The following is a 16,914-nucleotide window of genomic DNA, read 5'->3' on the forward strand; positions in this document are numbered from 1 at the left end:
ATGATAGATTTGTTGGGAAGACCAAAAAGGGAGTATAAGCTGGAAAAGAGTGGGTTATAACGGGGCCTGGCTGATGGCTCTGCAGTGTTCCCACACTGCTGGTGACTAATAATGTAGAGGGTCAGGGAAGGAAGCAAGACGGAATACTGACAATGATATAACATCAGAACAAAGAACAAAAATGGGATCAATGAACAGAAGGAGAGGAAGTTACAAAACAGACAGTACTAAGATGGGAAGGACTTTAATGAGACAAAAAGAACGAAAGATCAAGACAGAAGGCAAATGGAACGTGGAAAGACGGGGATATTTTTAGGCTTTTTGTGTAGAACATCTATTGTGAGTCTGGTAGTTTCTAAGAGAGAGTGGCAAAATTATAAAGTAAACAGAACCATTCCGTGGAGCCCTCAAGGTTGGGTATATAACCATATCTCCATTTATAAGCATACCATTGCCTTGAGGTTCAGCCTCCAAAGAGGAACTAACACATCTTGCTGAGTGACTCTTTAGCATAATTTAATGAAAAAAAACCAAAGAAGGTAGCAAATCTGTGTTCAAAGCCTAGATTCTGCTATGTGACTTTAGGTGGTCAACCTCTCTAAGCATCAACCTTCCCGGTTATAAAATGGGGACAGCTTTTATTGTATCCAGGAAGACTGGTAGTGATGGCAACATGTTTATGTGAATCAAGGTGAAGTTATTAGAGCCATTCAACTCTAGGAGTCTAAAGTATGGCGTTTCTTCTTAGCAAGCAGTGAGAAGGGCCCCAAGACACTTCAAGAAAATATGAAATTGTACATGATATGGATAAATGTCAGTGTTTTTTATTTCTTCTAATTTCCCGGTAATGGATGCTATACTCACTTGGGCTGGGTTTTTCCAGGGAAGTTTTTGATCCAATAAAGGATGTTTCTCAAGAGATTTTCTCATGTACTGCCCTTCAGCCTAACACTTAAGAGTTATTCCTTAGCTTTGTAGCATATGGCTTGCTTTTTGTCTTTCTCTAGGTCAAATTCCTAAAAATGTTTTTTTTTCTAGTAAAAAAGCCAAAGTTGGATCAATCTGGTTGTCTTGTTTTTAGTTAACTCTTGGGGTCTGGCTTTGCTGTCGTGTTTTTTTATCTCCTATGGCCAGAGTGAGTCCTATAACTGTCACCAGGCAAAGAATCATGCCTTCCCTCCTTCACTGACACCTGTAGTCCCCTTGCTTCTGCCCGCTGGTGGAGAGAACAGAAGGCGGAGGGTCTGTTTGCTCTCCTGTGGCTCAGCTCAGAGCCATCCATCACACCACTCCATGTGTGAGGGCACTGGCTCTTCACGCAGAAAACCCTCCTTCTGGGCAGCCTCACTGAAGCGCTCCCTGTGTTCTTACTCCTCTTGGAAGGAAAAGTGACAAGGAATACCAGTGCAGCTAATGTCAGGGGGAAAAAAGACTGCCCTTTTCTTTTTCCACAGTGCATTATGGAATCTATATCTAGAATATGATCTTAACCCCCCCCCCCAAAGAGATGCAATTCAAGAAAGTTCTGGAATGATTTAGTAACAAGATGTAATTATGGAGGCTTTCATTTTGTACTTAAAGATTGCTTCTGTATCTGCTTTCTGGATAGATCCATTTTATCCCGCGTGACCCCAGGGGAGCTCCTCTCTTATAGTATTCGAAAGATTACTGCGCCGAAAAGATAGCTCCTACAAGACTCACTAGATCCTGTGCGGTGTTCCTGTACCTCAGCCTATACCTGCACCTCTGTCTATACCTTGGAAAGTTCACGAAATCCAGTTTTCCCCAAGGCTGGTCCACATCCAGGATCTGGTCATTTCCTTCAACTGGCCATGGTCTTTTCCAGCCAAGCACCTGTCTGAGTCTCCTAACACCCAGAGTTACAAAGAAGCCTCTCCCCTTCAGGCATTCACAATCCTGACCTTAGAGTTGACCCAGGGTCTTCGGATATAAATGAGATGTTTCTGTCAGGTAATCAGTACACAGTGTACCTCAGAGAAAGGACAATACTCAAGAGGGAAATGCCCCATTTAGGACTTCACACTCTGCTTCTGCAGATACGTTGTGGAGAACAAGGAAACATTCTTAGAGATGTAAATAACATGGAGAAGAAGAAGAAAAGAGAAAAGATGTGGAAATCAGTCTTTAGAAGTCTGATACTGAATGTTGCTTAGAGGCACATTTGGGAGTGAGAGGGAGGCTGTCCTGTCTAATATGATACGAGAAAGTGGAAACTCAGCACCTATGCATATGTGGAAATGTGTTAAACAAAAAATTATACAAAATAAAATGCATTATGCCTTGAAACATGAAAGGCACCAGATGAATGACTCACACCTTTAGTTTAAATAATTTACTCCTTTCAATTTCTATGTATGCCCAAGGATCCAAATCTGCAGAACACTTTTGGTTATGAATAATAAACAATGAATAGATATACAAAACTAGGAAAATGTAGGCTTATCCAGATATACAGCACCCCTTCTTGAATAGATCATTTAGAAATCATTATGTGGGCCAATTTTCACATAGTTTAGTAGGTACGGGGCCTTAGTATATTTTTTACTAATAACTAATTATAAATCCACCTTACCATTTTTATAATTAAACAGTTGTTTTAAAAAATGTATTAATAAATAAAACTATTTGAAGTAAAATGCAAGTAACATGTTTCTTAATTTTACATCAGCTCTCAATGAAGCTCTATTTCCTTGTTTAAAAAATTGTTTTTTAAATTATAAAAATTATGTATATTTTCTAAATGACAAAGCATTAGTTTATTTCATCTATAATTATGATCTCAGCTATTTAAATATACAAAATTGAAAGCATATTTTTGCAGGGTGCTATATATAGTATGATTTTTTAAAATTTAACTTTATTGATGAAATTATAACTCGACCAATAATAAAATGCAGGTGTGTCTTGATTACCTGAAATCCTCATTTAACTTGGTTTATTTTTTTTCTATCACAATTTCATATTCTGTGTAAGAACAAAGTCTCACTGTGAAAATGTGCTAAAATTTAGGACGGTGTTATTTCTTCAAAGCTACAAGTATGACTTCTTTCCAACCAATATGTTCTAAATTTCAAGGAGGAAATTGACAGAACTTTCATAAAACCAAAGACTGGCAGAAGGAAAGTAAATAATGATAAAACTGAGCAATAGATCACCCAGGAGTGTCCCCTGCCAGAAAGAATGTGGCATTTCACCCTCTGAGAAACAAATGGACACTGTCCCACAGAAGACCAGGGCTCACATGTCAGCATCACTCACTTCTTTATCCTTTCGCCAAAGGAAGCAACTTCATCTAGGATGTTCTGGACACTGATACATACTTCCTGGATGGCATAGATTTTATTTATAAATCCCTTTTTTTCGCTGTCCTAAAATACAATAAAAAAGAGAGAGAGATTCTATATGAGTAAAGGTATCCTTGAGGGCTTGAATTCTTTTAATTGTCCCACTCTTACATTTTTAAACTTAAATGAACTTCATTTTTGCATATATATAAATGGATACGTGAAGCCCATGAAATTTTTAGGATATGACAGGAGGTGGAGGAGGAAGAGTATTCAGCATTATGGACCTGTGCTAGTATAAAGGTGGCCGCAAAGCACAAGACTCAGATTCCGTTGCTCTTGCCCTGCTGAACAGAAACATTTCAGCCAGGGGGAGGGGAGGTATAAAGAGATCAGGTCTCAGAATGACCAAATGCGGAATCTGTGCTGACCCTGGACCTACCATGATGCGATACTTAGCAAACCCAGTTTCTTGGCCCCAGCACCCATATACCTAAGTTTGGTCTTGGCTCCAGATATTTTAATAGAAGGGAATGCTGGATGCAAATGAGAAGACCTGTGAGCAATGAAAACTGCAAAAAAAATTTTTTAAATAAAAAAATAACAAGGTCAACTGAAATCCAGTAAGTGGCCACTTCTAGACAGCACCTTAGGTAGATCAGATACGTAGTTAGCCTGGCCCCGCCTCTTATGAATAATAGTCACATACTTCATGCTCTATTAGGGTTCTAACTAAACATTTCCCCCCCACACCTTGTACTTAATTCTTCATTTTAAAACTTGTGCTAGATTTAAGCAAAGCTGGTGTGTGCTCCAGGGAATGGATGGGTGAGGACTGAGGATAAAGCGCCCAGAGAGTGGTGTGAGCCTGGGAGAAATGGGCACATTTTGTAATTTTAGACCCAGAGGAAGAAACAGTGGTGCCCTTTCACGATAGAAAATTCTGCTTAGTAGCCTGGCATCACAGGCACTTGCCTAGGCTGTTTGGTGGAGACCATCCAACCCATGACTCCATTCCTCCATGCCAGCTTGAATCTCTATGGAAATGTAGATCCAATTTCATTACTTTAACTTCTTTTGAACACTTGCACACTGTGCCAGAACACTTGAGACCTCATGTGGCAGTCAGTGCTTGCTGAAAGCAGCCAGGAAGCTAGAATAATAATGTCGTCATGTTGCACATTTACATACTGACTTTCATTTTAGAAGAGTCTAAAGCACTTTGCACTGTGAACACTTGGCTGGGGCTGGCATCCTGCCACCTTAGAAACTGAGGGCAAATGAATGACAGGTGTGTGGGCAGCCTCCAAGGACAACAGGGTACAGTGGGACTGAGGACATGGATGCCAGTTTTATAACATGATCTTTCAATACCAGTTACTTAGAGCCCTCATTTTAAATGTAATTCCCATGGGAGATGTTGTCTACATTATTCATCTCACTTATACCAAAACGGACTGTCAGGCAATGAGGTAGATGAAATGCATAAGGCTCAGAGTACAGAGGACAATTACACACCCTCGGAGTCCCCACTGTCTTCAAAAGTTGCCCTTCACTTGTCATTACAGACATGGGTGCATCAATTTCTTGTCTTTTTTCCCTCCCCAGTAATAAAATAAAATGCACTCATTTCACCTATGTAATTGTACATTTCATAATAAAATGGATAACCAGTGGCTCCTTCTAGTTCCTTTCATAATTACAAAATTGGGCTGCTCTAACAACCTCCATGGCCTTCAATGTTCTCTCTCAAGCACCGGCTAAGTTCATTTTGTCTATGAAGTAAAGTGCTATTACAAAATATTTTTCTACATGCAGAATAAATCAAGTTGGAGACAAAGCATGCAGATTATACAATGAAAGTTCACTGAGAATAATATCTTACCAGTTTGAAATTATGAGGTGAAAAATATTTCTTTCACAATAGCAATAAAATATATAAAACACTTAGCCATACCTTAACAAGAAATGTACAGAATCTATATTAAGAAATTAGAGATACTATGTTTCTGCATTGGAATACTGAATATTAAAAGAATGTATTCTTTTTTTTTTCAGTTGAACACAAAGGTTTAATGCAATGTCAAGCAAATCCTAATGTGTTTGGAGTGGAGTGAAATGGTGAGAATTTGATCAAGTGTTTTTAAAATTTATTTGGAAGAATAAATGAATACCTATAGCCAAGTAATGTTTGCAAAAGAGAAATAATGAGAAAGCATTTATTGTACCAGATATTTAAGTAGTTAAAATATGAAAGATGACCATTGAAAGAGAGATCATTGTATGATAAAGCACCATCATAAATCTATCATAAAGAAGGAAGTATTATGTTACTGGGTAATTGTTTTAACTATTTGGGGAAAATTATATTAAATTCTGCCTTAATAAATTCTCAGACCTATTTGTGATAGCTCGAATCTACCCCAGCATCTACCTCAAATTGTGGTACCCCAAATATGTACTGTATTAATTTAAAAGCAAAAAGCTAAAAATGAATTTTATAAAAACAGAAAAAGATAGGTAATTTATTTACTGACCTTGGAATAGGAAAGAACTTTCTGAACATACAAACAGTAAAGAAAATCACAAATAACTGGTAGCAAAAGTTACATAACATTAAAAACTTAAAAGTTATCATAAATTTAAAAGGCTAAGTGGGAAAAAAATTGCAACAAATATGACAAATGAAGGGATGGGATTACCAACATAGTCAATGAACATCTGAAACAATTTTCATTGCAGTTTTGTTTATAATAACAAAAAGAAAAATCACTAACATGTTGGGTAGAATTAATTATGTTACATACAAATGACAGACTATTAGGAAATCACAAAATATTGCTTAAAGACAGTGAAAATGCTTATGATCTAATAGAAACTGAAAAGAATGGGAAGTAAATGTGATATGGAGTATAATTCTAACTTATTTTTGAAATGAGTAGGATGGAAATAGATGAAGGGAATGTGTCAAAATATTAAAGGTAATGGATGTTTACCTTCCTCATACCTTCCTGTAATATTCAAATTCTTTGCAATTAATATATTTTACTATTATAATCAGAATAATCCCCTGATTTTCTCCAATATCATTATTAAAGTAACATGGATAGAAGACATAAATGAATCAGTATTCACTGGGCATGATTTTACATGGTTTATCTATTTTTTCTTAATGTATTTTTTTGTATTCTAAATTATTTTTAGAAAGAAGTAGAATGTAAATAGATACTCATTAAGCACCATAAAGTGCTTTTCACACAGCTCATTCAATCCTCACAACCACCCTACAACACAGATATTTTTCTCCACTTTACAGGAGAGAAAACTGAGGCTCATGGAAAAGTGACAGAGCTTGGATTAGGATTACAACCAGCCAACTCCAGAGTCTGTTCTCTGCACAATATACCATGTGACCTTCCCACTCTACCCAGGAAGATTTCAGTTCCTACCCAGGATCCCTGTGAGATAAACAAGAAGAAAAGACTTGCTAACATTTAGAAATTTATTATCGTAAACACCATGATCAGCAAGAAAATGAAATCCGGAAAGTTGATTCAAAAATGGGAAGTGGAAGATGTGTTAGAAACCACCAGATTTAATGTTAATAATGCCATGTGCAAATATTAAATATGGGATCTTCATTAGTAACGTGTCATTTCAGGCATCTACAGAGACTATTTGTAGTAGATTCTTTAAATCCAAGTACTGATGTTGATTATTGGCTAAAGAGATTTTAAAAATCTGCTCACTTTTAATTTTCTTTCTTTCTTCTGCACTCCCACCCTGCGCCCACTCCCCTCACCCCTGGCCACCACAGTCCAAAATAAAACAGTCTGGAGTGTTGGCAAAGTTTTCAAGTGCTTTGGGATAAAATTTTTATCTTAAAATCTCTTTCATCAGATTCTATATTCCTCCACTGTGGTCTCCAACCAATGAAGTAATTACTCTTTATATACAGTATATGACCCAAAACTGCAATGGGTAGTGGAATTGCTCTGTGTTGCATTCCAATATTTCACACTTTTTTCACTAATGTTCAATACTTTATTAGTAGAGAATAAGTTGGTACATTTCTTTTATTGTTGTTTTTGCTTTCCTTTATAAACCAGCTTGGATGAAAGAAATATCACAGGGTAGTTAATCATCCAAAGGCTTGGTAGTGACAGTGTTTTTTAAAATGCATTATGAAGGTTTCTTTTGAAGATTTAAAAAGAAAATTACCCATAAAAAAGAACTATAACTATAAATCTGAAAATGTGAGATCTATATTGTACAAGTTTTTCTAATAATTCCATATAATTTCTTAAAATCTTGTTATTTTAAATAGTCCACAAAATATCAATAACTGCACACTTGAAATATAGTGATTCTTTCATATCACCTATTTTACTATCCTGTATCACAACAGAAAGTTAACTAGATTTTTCCAAAGAAATATCTACTTCCTAGCTGTGAGATATTTAGGAAACTCTTAAAGATGTGAAGGATCAATATACACTCCTTACATATTTGGAAAATCCTGTTCATTGACTTTCAAACCAAAATGACAAATACTCCCATTCACTGATTCGGTTCCAAATGGGAACAAGAAGCCAAAGTGATAGGTGTCAGGGTATGTGTACTGTGGGGTTGGGGTCTTCGTGCACCCAGCTGCATCCTGCCACAGTCACTGATGCCAAAGAGGTCACTGTCAGCCCTGCTGACATCATAGAAAATGAATCTCTTGGACACCTGTGCTGTATCGATCACAGCAGGTATACAGAACATGTTTGCTCAAAATATTGATGTTACAAAATTAATGTTATTTCACTTTCTTTCTAGGTTGAGAATGTCTTAAGAGAGTTAAGGGAGAGAGCTATTAAGTCTTACATCAGGGTGAGCATAAAACGGAACTGTCCCAGGAAACCAGAGCATATGTTCACCTTACTGAGGATTTCACAGAAGAAGCATGCAAATTTGCACCCCAAAGAGCTAATCTGGATCATAACTCTGCTTTTCCTTTAAAGTCTTGCTGTGTAACCTCTGGCAAAGGGGAGCAGTAAGACTGATATCTGCTATGAGACATAACTGTTCTAGTTTACTGTTGACTACAGCTCTTCTGTGAGCAAACTGAACCTCACAGAGCACAAAGTGTACATTGTGTTTGGAATATGTTTAGGGTTCACGTGATTTATTTTTTATGCTAAAGATGGTTTTGGTGCACAGCTTTCTTACTTCACTCAGTAAAATGCCCTGCAAAACAGACTTCCTCTCAGATCTATGCTTCTAACCTATGGAAATAGTAGACATGAAGTATAGATTGAATAAAGGCACACAAAGTGGTGAAATGTTTTCTCTGTGCCAATATTCCTTCTTTTTCAGATATAGAAAACTACCCTTCAGCCTGAAATCTAGAGCACTGATATTGTCCCAGAGAGCAACCTAACAACTCACAGAGACTCTTGACTACTGAATCTTATCTCAGTGTCTTACACAGTTTTTATGATATCAAATCTTACCCAGGTTACTGGGTGCCTTGGCTCTTTTCCTGATATTAACCTTGAAAATAGGAACCCTCCATTGAAACATTAAAGGATTCTGAGATATGGTTAAGGTTAAGAAGACAGATGGAGACCATTTAAGACAGTATATTTTCTCTTAAAAAATAAAACAGTTCTCAAAAACATTTACATTTCAGGGTTATAAAGAGGACTAAGTTAAATAAGATAAGCCATGTAGAGCTCTTAGTATAATGCCTGGTACAAATAACTATTATTGTAAGTAGCAGTAGTAGTAATAAAACTATGTATACAATTCCTTATTAAGAGAATTCAAATTATTTTTATCTATTTTTGCTCATATTAAAAACAAAATTTTGAAATATTAGAGAGAATTCCTAAATATATGAAACCTTTTAGGCATGTTTAGTTTTGCCCCAGATGACTTAGCGTTAACTTGTCAGTTTCCATTTTAGAAAATGATATTAGATTCTTTATAATGTTACATTGAGAAGACTTTTTTTCCCCTTCTGCTGACTCTACACAATTTTTTATCCAGAATGAGTATTTACCTCATCTTAATTTTTTGCCTCCTCTGTTCAAGGTACTAAGCTTGTCAGTACTCATTTTCTACAGTACAATTTTTAATCACATTTAGTTGTGCCTTGCCCCATTAATTTAATGTTATGCTTTTTGCATGTAACTTTAAAGGTGATTGTAAAATAACAAAAATTTGGAAAGAGATATCCCCTGGGCTAGGCAATGTAAACAACAGGCATTTAAAAATGGCAGCTGGCACTCTTAAGGTTATGATGAAAGCCAGGAAAGAAAGAATGGAAGGAAAGGAAGGGAAAAGAAAGGGAGGAAAGAAGGAAGGAAGGAAGGGAGGGAGGGGGGGAGAGAGAGAGAGAGGGAGAGAGAGAGAGAGAGAGAGAGAGAGGGAGGGAGGGAGGGAGGGAGGGAGAGAGAGAGAAAGAAAGTAAGTAAGAAAGAAAGAAAAAGAAAGGGAAAGGAAGAGGAAGGGAGGGAGGAAGGGGAAGGAAAAGAAAGAAAGAAGGGAAGGAAGGGAAGGGAGGAAGGAAGGAAGGAGATAAAAGGAAGAAAGAGCACAAAGAGAGAGGAGGAAACTGAGGGAAAGAGAAAGTGGAAGGGGGAGAGGAAAACTTGAAGAGGAGACACCCCATGGGATGGAAGGAGGAGGGGGAGGAGATGGAGAGAGTCCGGGAGGTGAATATGAGGAAGGGAAGGAACACATCTTCTATCAGAAACGAAAATGACTTGCAGCCAAGGCAAAAATAAAACTTGTTGACTGCTCATGTTAAGTTCTAATTAAGCAAAAATAATTATTTGTAAAAGGCTATACATAAAATGTTAAATTTCCATTAAATATAAATGTAGAAAAACCTTACAGAAAGCACCAAGGGGATGCAGATGTACCTGTTGTCAAGAGGGAGAGCTCCCTGGAGCTAAATTTCTTGCTTGACAAAGCCCTCATCATGTAGACCCTAAGGGACTTGCCTATCTCCCTCTTCCTAATGATTTAAGAAAACTCTGTATAACTGCCCTGATAGTTCTTGAAAGCTCTTGCAAGATTAGGACTATATATCAGTATCAAAACCTTTGACTTAATCTCCTTGCCAGCAGGCAGGAAGTCCGCTTTCCAGAGAGCTGTTCTACAGATGATCCCCTCTCAAGGCTTTCTGTCCCAGGAGAAACTCTGCTTTCAGATGGCCTCTCAAGTGCAAGGGCCAGAAGGCCTGGCTCCGGGCTAACCTTGATCGAAGCCACACCAGAAGCTGTGAGGCTGCTGTTCCCAAGTGACCAGACAGGAAAATAAGTGACAAAGTATACTTTCACCCAGGACAGTACAATACAAGTGTTGAGATAAAAATTCTGTAAAGTCAAAATGAACACATTGTGGAAAGGTTTAGAAAATGTGAAAGCACACTCAGGATTATGGTGGCCTAGGACAAGTTACTGCTTGTCCTTAGACCCCATCTGAAAAAAAAAAAAAAAAAAAAAAAAAAAAGGTTAAATAAGGTATGTCCTAAACTCCCTTCTGCTGACAAATTAGCAGGTTTACAGAGAAGATAACAAGGGTGTGGAACAGCCTCTGCCGCTGGTAGCCCTTTGAAAGCTTATTTGAGGACTTGCTGGTGGATGGAATTTCTCCTGCCCTTTCTATGGGGTCAGTACTGTAAGCCTGAGTGACAATAGGTAACAGAAGCACTGGCTTGTTTCTGAATCCAAACAGCAACACCAGGAGAGCTATTCTTTATCCCAATTTCTAATGAAAAAGCTGGGTGTACGTGTGTGTGTTTTTAAAACCCTCTTTTGAAATCATTTGTTTCGTTTCCAAATGTGTTTTTAAATCTGGTTAGAGTTCAAACGCACAGCTGAGAGGGCAACTGAGTTTAGAGAAGGCTGTGAGCCTTCTGGACGACCACAGTCTTAGAGGATGACTAGATTTCTGACTAACTGGCTCTGTGGCTAAGCCTGGTTCAGATCCCACCTCCATTATTGCCTTAACTGTGTGGTTTTGAGCAATTTACTTATCTTCATCTGTAAAATGGGGGTAATAATGGAACCTACCTCAGTGATGGTTATAAAATTAAATGAGTTTAATCCATTTAAAGCATTTACCCCAAATGTCTAGAACATAGGAAGTGCTCAGTACGTATTAGACATTAACGTTATCAACAATTTGAAGAGACTGAAAAGGAAGTACAAAAAAAACTTTTAAATGCTAAATTTATTAAATCTCTATAAAGATGACAGAGTTTTTTACCTTATTATTTATGATATATCTAAGGAATAGTATGTTTATATAATTTCTTTGTCATCTAATACAATCAGATTATCTCACACGTATCATTTTACACAATCGTTGCAATGGTCACACAAGGGTAAAGGGCATTATTATTCTCATTCCCTAATGAGCAAACCAAAGACCAGATGCCTCTCATCCCAACTCAAACTTCTACCCCAATCTATGCTCACTCTCCTTTGGTGCCTCCAGCCATATCTGTTGTCATCTGAGAAATGGGATTTGAAAAATGAGGAGTAAATTCACCTGTTTACAGTATGCCCTGCGTCCTGAAAGTTGCACACTCTCTAAGGCCAAAGCTAGTCATACTCATGCAAAGCACACACCTTTTTCTCCCGTGATTTTTCTGTCAGCGCTTATGCAGGTAACACTTCCCATTAGAATCAGTGACTTGTTCTTCAACAAGGCTCATGGCTGAATCAAGGCCAGAATTTATTATTTTATCTTAAACAGCACGAGCTTTGTTGCTAATCTACTTACTAAAGTAGTTAAAAAAAAAAAAATTCCTTTTACTCCATATACAAAAAAGCATGTACACGAAGGTGTGGAACCTTCGAAGATGTTTTCTTCAATAAATTTGTTATGAAAATCATTCACCTTGTAGAGGACTTTATAAAGCATTTTTAACTTATCTTCCCACTTGGATGGCAGGGTCAGGTGGTTTCCCCATTTTATGGATAAGGAAAGTGAGGTTTGGAGAAGTTAGGATCTCATGACTCTAGTTAGAAAGAGTTCCTGGGACTTTAACCCAGGTCTCATAACTGAAACAGGGCTCCTTTCAGGTCACTGTCAGAAAGCCATCAAGTCACATATGGTATTTCTTCACTACATTGTTTTAGATATTTAAACTTGGCTCTTCCCAACAACTAATCTTGAGTTTAATCAAATGGTCTGAGCAAAGAATCATGTTAGTATTATAAAAGCAATGCTCTTTGTGACATCTCGAAGCCTGAGTGAGGATTGCTCTGTGAAATCCGGAGGCTATTTTTCTTTACAAATATTTTACAAGACGAACTTGTACCTTTCCGAAGAAGCACATCTGTTGTAAATTACTCCCTTACAGAAAGAGAGAGAATCACCATCCTTTCTTCCCATCTGAGCTTAAAAGAGATTTGTTGACATATTCTAAGGCCGGCATAGACAAAACAGCACAGGAAAGAGGAGGCGGTCAGCAGGACCAGGACTTGGCTTTGCTTAAACTAATTCCACATGCCCCGTGAACCATTAGCTGTTTTTTATTTCCTGCTCTAAAGATCAGTAGTGAAAATAATCTGGGGTAGGGAAAAGCAGCACTTATTATTTTTTTTCCCCCAACAAGATGCTGTGTTAGCAAATAGAACATATGAGCCACCTTCAGCAAACCAAGGTCTTTAATAATCCATTTTTCAAACACTACTGGTATTTCCTTTCCAAACAGAGATGGGCTGTGACTGGAATCAATTTCATCATTTGTACGGTTACAATTGCCAAGTTTCTGGAAATAATCGCCATTTAAATACTGGATAATATATATATTTTTTTACATGAAGCCAACAACAGTTTTATTGCTATTTAATTTCTGTGATTTGTTTGTTTGCTGTAAGTTTTCAGTGTTCTGAGTGCATGATGTTTGAGACTAGGGAAACGTCTTAAGAACAAATCAGGGAAAAAGCAATGTCAAAGTTGTGTTCATGGCCTGACTTGAATCCACCCAACAAGGGAGATTAGCATTAGGAAAAAACAATTTGTTCTACCATTTGGGGCTTTTCTCCCTCAGCTTCCCTATAAACTGAATAATCTAATATCATCTACCATTTTCAGACCTGGGCCTAATGTAGCAAATCAAGGACAAGATTGAGAACTCAGTTGTCCCCTTTAAGAGGATAATTGGTCTCCTCAATGAAATTCAACAAAACAGAGGTGATGTCAGTACAAATAAAGGGCCTGGTGAATTTGGAGGGAACTAGACCATCTTTCTCTATTGATGCTCTATGTAGCACATACCTGAAAAACAACTTTGTGCTCTATGGGATGCTGCTGATACAAGGGGTGGGCCTACCTCCTAAACCTCTTCCTTACTGCAGACTAAATCACAAAGACAGGTTCATCCTGAGGTCAACCTGGAAGAAAACAGCAAAGGCCCACTTTACTGCACTGATGGCGATATGTTGTTTACTTAGTTGTGTGGATCACGGTCGGTCTTTCAGTTTATTTGCGGAGGGGGAGAAGGAAGTGGGAAAGGGCAAGAAAAACACGAGAATCAATTTGCAAAAGTGTCTCAAATTCTTCCACTAGAGAGGACCATTTATTTAATAGGATAAAATAAGTCCTCTACAAATGGTAGTGTATGTATCTGTATTTAAATGTTCTGTATTTAAAATGAAAGTAGGATGGACATGGATCCAGGCTATGTTGTACTTATCCTAATCAGGCAGATGGCTGTTGTGGGCTTGAATCCTGTTGTGCATTTTACAGCTGTGTGACCTTATATAAGTTACTTAACCTCTCAGGTACTCAGTTTCTCCATCAGTAAGATGGAGATAATGTCTACCTGAGTGTTGATACGGGAACAGAAAGAAATCATGTACATAAAGCAACTGGCACATTAGTAGATATTAAATAATGATTAGTTTTCTTCTCCCCACTAATTGTCTTTCTTCCCAAGGAGTAACACTTTCTATTTTTGCCTAGTTTCTCCCTCTCTCTCTTATTTCCCTCCCTTCCTCCCTCCCTTCCTTTCTTCCTCTCTTTCTCTCTTTTCCTTCCTTCCTCCCTCCCTCCCTCCTTCTCTCTGTCTCTCTTTCTTTCTTTCTTTTTGAAGTCTGCATTTAGAAGCCTGATGATCACGAGCTTCATTCACATTACCTCCCCATTTGAGCAGCATTGTTTAGCCAAATCTCAGTCCATCTCCTTTATTCATTTATTCAATAAAGACCTACTGAATTGCAGCTACGTATAAGACACTATTCAAAGCTCTGGGCATACAGTGATAAACAAGACAGCACCAAACAAACGTATAAGTAAATGAAGAAGGAAAATAGCAGAAAGTGAAAAATGCAATGGAGAGACTTGAACTGGGTGCATGTGCTGCACAGTGACCCAGAGGTCAGGGAGGGCTGCTCTGAGGACGAACTTCACAGTTGAGACCTGTTTTGGTTGGGAAAATAGAAACTACTTTAGGTATTTCAAACAACCAGAATTTCACACAGAGAAGTGGTTACCCTGCTGATGGAAGAAGTGAGAATAAGAGTGTGATAGACATCGGCAATGCAGGAAGCCTACCCAAGGGAGGGGATGTTGCTGGGGCCCAGATGCTAGACCATGTGGACGAACCATGACGAGAACTGGAGCCATGGATGGCGCTGCTTGGCAGTACTTGGGATGGTGGAGGAGAGGCTGTCTCTGGAAAATGCCTCCAGAAGTGGTGGGGGAAGAGGAAAGACACAGAGAGAGAGAAGGAAATTCTCCTGTTTTTTTCCTTCTTCCCTCCTTCCAGCATCTCCCATTGGCCAAGTCCCCCAAAAGCTATTGTCAAGGGAGCTGGAAAATGTGGTGTGAGGGAGAAGGGTGGGTGGGGACCAATGTGGAAGGAAAGAGGTGGTAAGCAGAACAAGGAGGGAACTCACCAGGAAAAGATCAGGGGAACCAGTACAGGCGATACAAATGCACTAAGGGAGAAACAAACTGAACTTGTTTTAGGAAACAAAGGATGCACAGACATGGTAGCCAGGTGAAGCGGTGAGTGGAATGGGAAGATATCAGAGAAACAGGCGATGCTACAGAAGGCCTCGTAAACCCAAGTAAGCCGTGGAGATTTTATTCTAAGCGTGATGGGAAGCCATCAGAGTGTTTCAACCAGGGAAATAACATGAGCTAATTTACATTTTTAAAAGATCATTTAGGCATAATGTAGAGGAAAAACAAGATAGGAGGTTATTATTGTAGTCCACAAGGGGATATGCCTACTTGCTCTAAGCCAAGGTAGGCCTATTCAGGATGTGTCGCAAGTAAAGTCGCCATAGACATGTTACTGGATTGGATGTGCGAGGTGAGAAAAAGAGAAATCAAAGAACTGCCTACATTCTTGGTTGAGGGACTGAGTAAATGAGGCTGGTTTTATTGAGCTAGAGAAGAGGAGAGGGAGAGCATCCTTAGCAGAAAAGGAGATGAAAAGCCACGCTTGGGCGATGAAAAAGCATGCCTGTTGGCTATTCAGGAGGTGATATCAGTAGGTGGATGGATATATGAGTCAGGGCCAGAGACACAGATTTGAAAGTCCTTGGCAGTTAGAAGGCGCACAGAGTCATGGGAATAGAAGGAGTTACCCAGCGACAGGAAAAGGACGGAGCCCCAAGGCACAACAAAGCTTAGCTGTTGGGCAGATCAGGAGGAGACAGCAAAGGAGACTGAAAAAGCCTGAAGTAGAAGAAAAATTAGGAAGACGCATCTCAGAAGTCAAGAGAAAGTGTTTCAAGGAGGGAGGGGTAATCTCTCTGAAACTCCGCTGCAGCAAGGTCAAGAAGTGCCTGCCAACGGATTCGGCAAATGGAGTTTATTGACAAAAGCAATTTTGGTTCAGTGGTGGGGGGACAGAAGCTTAGGACAGACTGAGCAGCGAATGTGAGTGAAAAGCAGACACACTGTAAACACCTGTCTCAGAAAGTGGAGAGTATGTATGTATGGGGTCAAAGAGGAGATTTTTTTTTTTTTTTTGAAGATGAGAAATGCAGCCTTACTCCAATTCTGATGTGCATTTTAACAATATCCGCGGGTGATTCCTACACACGTTAAAGTTTGAGAAGTGCTCTGCTACTGTGTGTCACCTGCTCTTGGAATGATCTAGTATAGAGGGGAAAGGGATGCTGCAGGGAAGGGGCACTAACTGCAGGGGCGACGCGTGTGGGAAGGGATGGGACAGAGCCCAGTGGAGGGAGAGGCAGGGATACCTCCTCCCTGTGACGGGAGGAAAGGGAAGGTAAGAGTGCGGTGCACGTGAAGTAGGTCTGAGATTTGGCGGAAGAAAGATGTGAACATGCGGGGGGGGGGGGGCGGTTCCTAACTGCTTCTGCTTTCTCAGTGATGCAGGCGGCAAAATCATTCGCTGAGAGCGAGCTGGGGCAGCGGCTGGTAGAAGCTGGTGGAGAGGCAGCGGGCGTGAAACTGTCTTTTCACTGGGAAATACGCTGTCTTTCTCAGGTCTGTTCACAGGCCTTGTCGGGTGATTTATATGAGCTCCGCACTGTCCTCCTTGCTATTGATTTTGCATTTCAGTCTCTTTCACTGCCTTAATAAAATTAAGAATTTTATCAATCTTGCTTAGCCAGTC

At 39.0% G+C, this 16,914-nt stretch overlaps 1 protein-coding gene across 11 annotated transcripts in view; it reads right to left on the minus strand.

The window, feature by feature from the left end:
• The window catches only part of MCTP1 (multiple C2 and transmembrane domain containing 1), a 557,626-nt gene that overhangs the window by 15,580 nt on the left and 525,132 nt on the right, over positions 1–16,914 (minus strand). For 10 of the 11 annotated variants that reach the window (XM_059916784.1, XM_059916782.1, XM_059916779.1 and 7 more), the window contains one exon: positions 3,280–3,389. The exons of the other annotated variant lie outside the window; for it this stretch is intronic. In XM_059916784.1, the coding sequence (XP_059772767.1) occupies positions 3,280–3,389 (110 nt within the window). The remainder of the gene's footprint in view (positions 1–3,279; positions 3,390–16,914) is intronic. 11 annotated transcript variants of the gene reach the window in all.

The sequence above is a fragment of the Balaenoptera ricei genome, chromosome 3, assembly GCF_028023285.1.
Source record: "Balaenoptera ricei isolate mBalRic1 chromosome 3, mBalRic1.hap2, whole genome shotgun sequence".
NCBI classification, from domain to species: domain Eukaryota; kingdom Metazoa; phylum Chordata; class Mammalia; order Artiodactyla; family Balaenopteridae; genus Balaenoptera; species Balaenoptera ricei.